General features: G+C 44.6%; 1 protein-coding gene across 2 annotated transcripts in view; it reads right to left on the bottom strand.

Moving 5' to 3' along the window:
- Nucleotides 1-369: 369 nt before the first annotated feature.
- The window catches only part of LOC311063164 (rho guanine nucleotide exchange factor TIAM2-like), an 88,301-nt gene continuing 78,729 nt past the window's right edge, over nt 370-9,941 (bottom strand). For both annotated transcript variants that reach the window (XM_084082424.1, XM_084082425.1), the window contains exons 19-29: nt 7,328-7,516; nt 6,616-6,684; nt 6,144-6,269; nt 5,665-5,773; nt 4,870-5,049; nt 3,851-3,969; nt 3,304-3,412; nt 2,718-2,776; nt 2,024-2,114; nt 1,841-1,928; nt 370-1,294 (exon numbers count right to left, since the gene is read on the bottom strand). In XM_084082424.1, coding sequence (XP_083938550.1) covers nt 409-1,294; nt 1,841-1,928; nt 2,024-2,114; nt 2,718-2,776; nt 3,304-3,412; nt 3,851-3,969; nt 4,870-5,049; nt 5,665-5,773; nt 6,144-6,269; nt 6,616-6,684; nt 7,328-7,516 — 2,025 coding nt within the window. In that variant the 3' untranslated portion in view covers nt 370-408. The remainder of the gene's footprint in view (nt 1,295-1,840; nt 1,929-2,023; nt 2,115-2,717; nt 2,777-3,303; nt 3,413-3,850; nt 3,970-4,869; nt 5,050-5,664; nt 5,774-6,143; nt 6,270-6,615; nt 6,685-7,327; nt 7,517-9,941) is intronic.

The raw sequence follows: 9,941 nt of genomic DNA, 5'->3' as shown, positions 1-9,941 counted from the left end.
CGGGGGTACTTGAGGGGATACCAGGGGGTCCCCAGCTAAATGATTTATAGGAACCAAATGGACCTTTATGGGTCTGTAACTCTGAGAGTGTACAAATGGAACCAAATGGACCCTAACGGGTCCATTTGGTTCCATTTGTACATTTGGTTCCATTTGTACATTTGGTTCCATTTGTACACTCTCAGAGTTAAATTAACATTGATTTTACAATATGAATTGGGGTCCCAGAGATAGAAACGCCATTAAATGGGGGTCTGTAGCCTAATGCATGTCAAACTGGGGGTCCTTGAAATTAAAATGGTTGAGAATCACTGCTAGAGCCGTAAAAACCTTCTCTTATGGGGGTCCGCGGGCTAATAAGTGTCAATTTGGGGGTCCTTGACATGAAAAGGTTTGAGAAGCACTGCTCTATAGGGTGTGTATGGCCTTCTGGATGCCCAGCACGTTGTCAAAGAAACAGTCCTCGTTGACCACGGAGTTCAGACTCTGAACGCTGTAGTCACTCCCCAGGAGGCTGTTCAGGTCCTCCTGTACGCTCTCTCCTCCCTGGAAGATCACGCTCCTCTTCTGAACGTACTCCCGGTGGTCGCACCTCCGTCTGCCGCACGCCTCCTCCTCCTGGAGACATGACTCTCCTTCCAGGTTGACTACACCTGTCCTCTGGACGTCCCGCTCCAGTCCGTTGTACCATGTCCTGTAACGCTCTGCGTCTGTCGTGTCCCCCCCGGCGCTGCGGCCGTGCCCCCCCTGTCCCTCGTACCCCCCCGTGGTCCTCTGTGGTTGCGGCTGCTGCGCCTCCGCCTCTGTGAAGTTGAGTCTCTGGAGTTGGACCTCCAGGGCGCTGGTCAGGAAGCTGAGCCTGGCTCTCTTCCCCAGAGCGTCTCCTCCTCCCTCCAGGCTGGGTGGGAGCCCGCCTAAGGAGTCCATGCTGCTGCTGGCCTCCTGGCTGGGCAGCCGGGGCTCGGAGCGGGTGTCCCCTCCCCCCGGGTGCGTTGTTCTCCCGCCGGAGGACGAGGAGGTGCTGCCGCCTTCGTCCGATAGCTGCGGAGTCGTCGTGCTCTTCTTCTTCTGCTGCGCCTCCTGGTGCGGGCTCCTCCTCCTCCTCCACGAGCCGAGGCCCGCTCCTCGTCGGTCGGAGGAGGTCTTGGCTCTCCGCAGGGAGCCCGTGGGTTCTCCTCCTCCTCCTCCTCCTCGGAGGGCTCTGGCTCTGTCTCTGGGGAGGGTGCGTCTGGAGGAGCCCTCCCTGGGGAGGGAGCGCAGCGCTTTGACCACACTGGCCTTGGACTCCAGACCACTAGGGGGAGACACACACACACACACACACACACACACACACACACACACACACACACACACACACACACACACACACACACACACACACACACACACACACACACACACACACACAAAACAAAAACACAATGTTATAGAGACAATTCAACAGTGTCTCGAGACTAATATATCATATTAGCTAGTATATCTGCTATTTTTGAATAACCAAAGAAACCTAAAGTGACACCGATGCGTTCCAGGTATTAATGGGTTAAAGGCACAATCAGAGCATCAATGAATTAAAAGTCTAAATTGTGAATTCAACAAATTCAGTAACAGATACTTATGGTTATACAGTACAGTACTGTCTGTCTCTGTGTGTGAGTGTGTGTGTGTGTGTGTGTGTGTGTGTGTGTGTGTGTGTGTGTGTGTGTGTGTGTGTGTGTGTGTGTGTGTGTGTGTGTGTGTGTGTGTGTGTGTGTGTGTGTGTGTGTGTGTGTGTGTGTGTGCGCGTGCGTCTCTGTCTGTCTGTCTGTCTGTCTGTCTGTATGTCTGTATGTCTTACCTGCTACAGAGCTGGAAGACAGTCTCTGGTCTTCCCTCCAGTTCTGACTTGGTATGAACCAGTTCCCACACACACTGGTTCTCTGATCCTATACAGGAAATAAACTGTTAGCATAAAAGACACATCCAGTGTAACAGTGTAAAAGGGAGTCACACACGTCTGTGTACTGTACGAGTCTCTAACCTGTGACGTTTCCCATTCGGACCTGGACAGCAGACACAGGAATCAACCAGCGGAACTTAAACGGGTCCAGGTCACCTGACCGAGAAGATGTCTGCATGGGAGGAAGAAACATGTGATGTCAACCCAAACATTTTACCAGAACATAACTTCGTCATACGTCAAATAGCAAAAATAGCCACTACAAGCTCACAACGGTGTATTGTGAGCTTGTAGATACATTTCCCCCCACAAATTTTCTTTAAAAAAAAGAATGTTTATTTTACACCCTTTAAAACTACCCACTAATGCAGTGGTCTTCAACGTTTTCAGCCCAAGGACCCCCTAGCTGAGAGGGAGATGAAGCAGGGACCCCCTCTAACTTGTATAAAATTGTGTTTCAGATTCAACTTTTTTAGTTTGCTCTGCTCTTTTTTATCTCTACACCTATACCTCTTTGCCAAAAATATCCGATCTACAAGCTCACAACGCCTCACGCTGCGAGGCGTTGTGAGCTTGTAGATCTGCTATTTTTTGGCTAAAGTTCTCCTCAGAAAAGGGAAGCTAGGGTTCAAGTGGTTAAGGTAAAAAAAAATCACATCACACAAAGATTTGGCGGACCCCCTGTAGTAACTCTGAGGACCCCCTGTTGAAGACCCCTGCACTAATGAATATAATAGAAGGACAGATGGAAAGAAATGATGAAGGTCAGACTCACCATCCTCTTCTTCATCTTGCTGTTGTCTCGGTAAACCAAAATCACTGCCCTCTTAAACACTGAGGAGAAAAAAGCAGACATGTTGGACTAAAGCACCCCAAAATCCTCTAACGTATTGTATGGTTTACAACTTTTACTGTTATTCTTAACCACTGAAGCACTATATAATTATCATAGACAAATAGCAAAGATGGCCGACCTACAAGCTAAAGCTCAAACAATATCTGTTGCATCGTGAATAAAAGCTTCCTTCAATCAGACATCATATGCAACATACATACATACATACATACATACATACATACATACATACATACATACATACATACATACATACATACATACATACATACATACATACATACATACATACATACATACATACATACATACATACAATATAAACTTGTACAGTTATGTATAAACTGTATAAACTTTGTTAGCTACACGCTTCACTATGAAAGAATTAAAACAAGACAATGCAAAAATAAAACATCACATCACCAGAGCCTCCCGTTCATGTTTGTAGTACGTACAAAATCGACATTATCCGTGTGTTGGAGGAGGTGAGGTCTGTAGTACTCACCAAACAGAGTGATCTCTGGATCCCTCCTCATGCGACCCAGAGAGGGCAGAGGGTTCAGCCAGATCTCTGACGAATGGATGAGAAATTCCCCCATGGAGATCTCTGTCACCTAGAGGAGAGGAGAGTTTGTTGGAAATAGTTTAAATTAGCACAGATTGTATTATACTGTACATGACTATGACTCTCCTTTGATAGTGTACTGTAATAATCAGATGGCACTTTCTCGCCCTCTGCTGGTCAAGCATGGAATAACCACTTTAACCCAGATGTCCCTATTTCGGCCATATTATTTTATCATAGGCATTTTCAAAAGTGGTAAATTCTTCCCGGTAGAGCAGCGATACTCAACACAGAATTAAAGTCTAGATCTGTGAGGGCGGTTTGTGTATGTTCTGTGTGGTTGTCGATGAATTGAATACACAGGACCACAATGGAAACAAGCCCTTAGGGCTTTTTGTGTTATTCATTTAGCAAACTGTTAAGTATTCAATCAATCAATCAATCAATCAATCAAATGGTAAGCGGACTTGAAGAGCAGCAGCTTTACCTCCTTGTCAGGTGAGTTGTGTTCTGCGGCCAACTGGTCGAACACACAGCCGTAGTCCTCATAGATCTTCTGCATCTCATTGATGTGACTGGCAACCTTCTCCATGGCCCTCAGAGCATCTGCAGGAACAGGACAGTGTGTCACAACCAGGGGGTCATCAATGTGTCCATACGTACATGGACACAATTTGTGTCCGTGGCAAGACTTGGCCTGGTCCCTGGCACATTTTAGATTGTTTTTATTTTCAGTGTGTGACACCCGTGCACAATAAATATACCTCAGGCTTTTTGCGAACGCAGCGGAAGGAGGCGTGCCGAGGGCAAGTGGAGCTTACTATGAAACCGTGCTCTGTGTGGGTCAATCCACACATGTCCGTTCGCGACCGTTCCGCGTCGGTTCCGCGTCGCTTCCGCGTCGGTTCCGTTCGCCGGAAGTTCCATCCACTCCCATGTTAAAAAAAAACGGGACCGTACAGTCCCGTTTTTTTTTAACATGGGAGTGGATGGAACTTCCGGCGAACGGAAACGGACGCGGAACGGAGGCGAACGGACATGTGTGGATTGACCCTGAGTGTGTCTGTGTGCACTGCCTGTGTGCAGCCACGCCCCCATGTGACTCACGCTCTCATTGGCTGCCGACAGATCTCACAGTGCAATACAGTGTGGCTGCAATCCGCCTGCCCCTGGGTGACTAATAATTAGTCACCCAGGGGCAGGCGGATTGCAGTGTAATTAGGAGTGCAATTATTACACTCCTCTGAGAGAAATAAAGCAGCTACAGTCAAAAATAACACATCTAAAAGCATCTACACGAGTTCAGCTATTGGGATATCTAAGAATTCCATGTCATTTGTGCATATTTCAGGCCGGATGGCAAGTTGAAAACGCCTTAGTTTGAGGACAGTTTGAGCTAATTTAACTGTACCACCCACTTCTCTACAATTGCTCATTCCTTTCTATTCTTCTCATTGTTATTTTCAAGCTGCGTTCGCGCGTCTTACTTGTACTATATGAACGTACCTGTAAGGTGGCTGTGCTCCTGGCTCTCGCTGTGGGTCAGTGACACCAGTTCTCGGAGCAGCAGGGGGTACTTGAGGACCCTCTGGACCGGCTTGATGAGGTACGACTCCAGGGTGGAGGAGTGCTGCTTGGTCGGGTTCCTGGCCTCCAGGAACTCCTTGAAGGCCCGGTCCGTCTTGGCTGGAATATATATGAGAGAGAGAGAGAGAGAGAGAGAGAGAGAGAGAGAGAGAGAGAGAGAGAGAGTTATGAAAAAGAAATGGATGTTGTGAGCAGAAGGTTGTTGGTTTAAATTCACTTGATCCTCCTTGATGGCCACCGACCACCGTAGCCCATTAAGACCTGAGGCCGATTCTACAAATGCCTTCAAAATCAGTAGTTCTTCTCACACTTTCAAGACTTTTCAAAAATAGCAGATGTACAAGTGACGCGCTGCAAGCTTGTATATCTACTATTTTTGAATAGCCAGCCAACGCTAAAATAAAAAATGACACAGACGCTTTCCTGGTCTTAATGGGTTAAAAAAGACGGCAGTCCCATCGTAATGCCCTCCCCAGGGCCTTATCCGAATCTTACCCACACACCAAACCCAAAGCCTAAATCGAACCATACTAACAGTGCCTAACATTAACTAAAATCAATTAACTAAACTCATACCTAAACTTAAACTTTCTAGGGTGGCCATCTAGTGAAGTGACCCAAGACGTAGCATCATGACTCGTTGTATTTCTGACCACTAGACACAAGAAACACAACAGAACTGGATACAATAGAAAAGAAGAACGTCGTCCCTACCTCTCTCCAGAACCTTCTGGACTTTGATGTGGTTGGCACAGAAGCCGCTGTAGAGCTTGAAGTGGTCCGCATAGTACAGGAAGGACCCTCCCAGAGAGAAGAGGAGGTTCTTAGAGAGGAGATGAAGAGAAAACACAGCTTTTTAAATATTAAATAACGATAGATTTTTTCTCCAAAGTTTTGCTACAGTTACAAAATGCTTTCCAAAACAAATGATATATAAACGGTAACACAAACATTAATCTCTGAAGACAGATTCTGCAAATGGCAGAATCTGTCAGCACCACTGCCCTAAACATGTAGTGTTGTAAATGTGTGTTGAAGTAGGAATAAACACAGAATCACCCATGAGGAAGAGGACTAAGAAAGGGGAGGAGCCAAACCGAGTTTAGAAAAAAAAGAAGTTTTTTTCTATTTCTTTATTTCTTTTTTTGTTTATTTTTTTACTGAATGGGTTCCCAGGTTGCACAAACATTTACCTTGAACTGCTCCGGTGTGTCCAGAGAGCTGAGGTTTGGACAGGAGGCGATGCGGTCCTCCAGCGTGTGAAGGAACACTCTCTGGAAGTCCAACATCTCTGGAAGACTGCCAAACAGAGACTCCATCTGACACACAGACACACCATTTACCATTACAATTTATAATTTAGCAGACGCTCTTAACCAGAGAGACTTACATGTGCAAAATTGGAATAAGCAGAGTAAGCGTGAGCTCTAGTCAATAAACGACAAGGTAAAATAGTCACATAATCAGAGTGCAGCAGAGAGAACAAAGTAGTGCCTCAGAAAGAAAGACTATTTTCGCTATTTGAAATACCTACAATCAGTATCTTAGGTTTAAGTGGTTAAGAATGACAGTGGACCGGCTCCTCACGGTCACTCTGGTTTAGAGAGTCAGCTAAACTACTGCATTCTATTCTGTTTTATTCCGTTCTATTCCATCTTCACGTACCTCATCCTTACTGAGGAAGGTCTCATTCTGCAGAGGGGTCAGGTAGATTTCAAACAGACAGCTCAGGTCCTGGAGGCGAGAGGGAGAGAGAACATACGTATGATGTATGAACCACCATCTTAATAAAAACATGATAATGCAGTGTTACTGCCTCCTCACCAGTGGTGGAAGTAGTACTACAATTTTTTACTTGAGAAAAGGTATCAATACCACCATGTACAAATACTGTTACAAGTAAAAGTCCAGTATTCAGAATGTACTTGAGTAAAAGTGCAAAATGTATTGGCATCAAAATATACTTAGAGTACCAAAAGTAAAAGAACTCATTAGGCAGAAATGTCCCATTTTGCAAGTTTCCAAATGTATAAAATCCTTTGAAAATAGAAGATCTACAAGCTCACAACATGTCGCTTTGCGGCGTGTTGTGAGCTTGTAGATCGGCTATTTTCAATTAGCCAAAGTAGTGGTTAGTGTATGTTTTGTAATAATAATCTAAATCTACAAAGTAACTAGTAATTAACATTTTCAAATAATTGTAGTGGAGTAAAAGTACAATATTTGCCTCTGAGATGTAGTGGAGTAGAAGTAAAAGTATTGAAAATGAGAAATACATTAAATACATACAATAAAGTAAAAAATACATCAAAATGGTACAGTACCTAGTACAGTACTTAGCTACTGCATGTACTTAGCTACAACTCTGCCTCCTCACCTTAACGTAGGACTTCTCTGTGTCCACCAGCTCCTGGATGACCTTACAGAGTCTCTGGGAGACAGACATGAGTCGGGGACAGGGCCGCGGCAGGCTGGCCTCTCTGGAGTAAGGGTTCTTGGGACACTCTGCCTCCGAGCCCAGCCGCTCTGGGAAGGTCTGGTACAACGTGCACACTGTCTCCAAGTTCTGGAAAGGGAACGACAACACAGGACAGGAGGGGTGATGACTGATTCATTTACTACATTTTTCATGTCAAGGGCCCCTAAATTGATATGTATTTTGGCTGAGAAGCTTTGTGTGTTTAAAAATATCACAATTATTACGACTTGAAGATCTATAAGCTCTATAAGCTATTTTTGAGCTGAGCTTACAGTCACATAACACACACACACACACACACACACACACACACACACACACACACACACACACACACACACACACACACACACACACACACACACACACACACACACACACACACACACACACACACACACACACACACACACACAATTCAATTCAATTCAATTCAAAGGGCTTTATTGGCATGAGAAAACATACGTTTACATTGCCAAAGCAAAAAGCACAATACAACAATACAGCAATACAATCAAAACAAAAAATGTACATTTGAAAGTCAGAATCTTCAATAGATCAATTTCTATGTACCAAGATCACTGGGTGCAGGTATAGTGCAGGAATATACACAATGATTAGTCTTTAGGGTGGTTGTGTTCCGTTCGATATCCTTCTCCTATCACAACAACTCACGAATCTTGCTGCTGTGTTTGCACATTGTTGTACTTCGCCCAGCAGATATGGGAGTTTTTTGTCGTTGGTCATGTTTTCAAAGTCTCTGTGTGTGGTTGTAATCTGTGGGAAGTATGTGTCTCTGATGTCTTGGTACAATGGACAGACGGTTAGGAAGTGTAGCTCGGTTTCCACTTCCTTTTGTGTGCAGTGGGTGCATAGTCTGTCTTCTCTCGGGATACAGGTCTGCCTGTGACGACCTTTCTCGATCGCAAGACTGTGCTCACTGAGTCTGTATCTAGTTAAGATTTTTCTTTGTTTTGGGTCGGTCACGGTGCTCAGGTATTCTGCCACTGTGTATTCTCTGTTTAGGGCCAGATAGCATTCTAGTTTACTCTGCTTTTGTGTTGCTTCTTTCCAATGTGTCAGGTAGTTTTCCTTTTGCTGTTTTATAATTTTGTTTGGTCCGATGGGTTTTCTATCTCGTGGCTCTGTTTGTGTTTGTGCCCGGAGTTCCATGGCCAGCTGGCTGAGGGGGCATCTCTCTAGAGTTTCGCTGTGTGTGAGTGCTTTGTTATGGAGTGCATTTAGGTCGCTTTCTTTTAGGTGGTTGTAGAACTTAAGTGCTCTCTTTTTTATTTTGATTATGAGTGGGTATCGTCCTAGTTCTGCCCTGCATGCATTATTTGGTGTTTTTCGCTGGGTACGGAGAATGGATTTGCAGAATTCTGTGTGTAGGGTCTCGGTTTGGTGTTTATCCCATTTTTCAAGGTCATGGTTTGCTAATGGTCCCCAGATCTCACAACCATAGAGGGAAATTGGTTCTATCACAGAGTCCAGTATTTTAAGCCAGGTTTTAATTGGGATGTCTATTTTGATGTTTCTTTTGATAGCATAGAATGCCCTTCTTGCCTTGTCTCTCAGGTCCTTTACAGCTTGGTTGTAGTTCCCTGTGCTGCTGATGTTTAGGCCAAGGTAGGTATAGTTTTTTGTTTGTTCTAGTGGGATCGTATTTAGGAAAAATTGATGGTTTTGGCGGCTGGATCTTTTTTGAAATATCATGATTTTAGTCTTAGTTAGGTTCACTGTCAGGGCCCATGTCTGCGAGAATTTGTGTAGGAGATCAAGTTGCTGCTGTAGTCCTTCCTTGGTTGGAGACAGCAGCAGCAGGTCATCTGCGAAAAGTAAGCATTTGATTTCTGTGTTTGCCAAGGGGATGCCTGGAGCTGTAGACTGTTCTAACGTTTTTGCTAACTCGTTGATATATATGTTGAAGAGTGTTGGACTCAGGCTGCATCCCTGTCTAACTCCTCGGCTTTGGGGGAAAAAGTCTGTGTGCTTTTCGCCTATTTTAACTGCGCATTTGTTGTTTGTGTACATTGATTTTATGATGTCATAGGTTTTCCCCCCTATGCCACTTTCCAATAGTTTGTACATCAGACCCTCATGCCAAATTGAATCGAATGCTTTTTTGAAGTCGACAAAGCAGGAGAATAATTTGCTTTTGTTTTTGTTTATTTGGTTGTCAATTAGGGTGTTTAGAGTGTAAATGTGGTCTGTTGTGCGATATTTTGGTAGAAAGCCAATTTGTGATTTGCTCAGGACATTGCTTTCTGTGAGGAAGTTTAGGATTCTGTGGTTGAGGATCATGCAGAGGATCTTTCCGAGGTTGCTGTTTACACAGATCCCACGGTAGTTATTTGGGTCATATTTGTCTCCACTTTTGTGGAGTGGCGTTATCAGCCCTTGATTCCATGTGCTAGGGAAGATCCCAGAGCTGAGCACTATATTTAGGAGTTTTAGTATGGCCATTTGGAATTTGAGGTACACACACACACACACATACACACACACACAC

The sequence above is a fragment of the Gymnoscopelus microlampas genome, assembly GCF_963454915.1.
Source record: "Gymnoscopelus microlampas genome assembly, chromosome: 16".
In the NCBI taxonomy this organism is placed as follows: domain Eukaryota; kingdom Metazoa; phylum Chordata; class Actinopteri; order Myctophiformes; family Myctophidae; genus Gymnoscopelus; species Gymnoscopelus microlampas.
The sequence above is the reverse complement of the archived record's forward strand: the minus strand, read 5'-3'. Positions and strand labels throughout refer to the sequence as shown.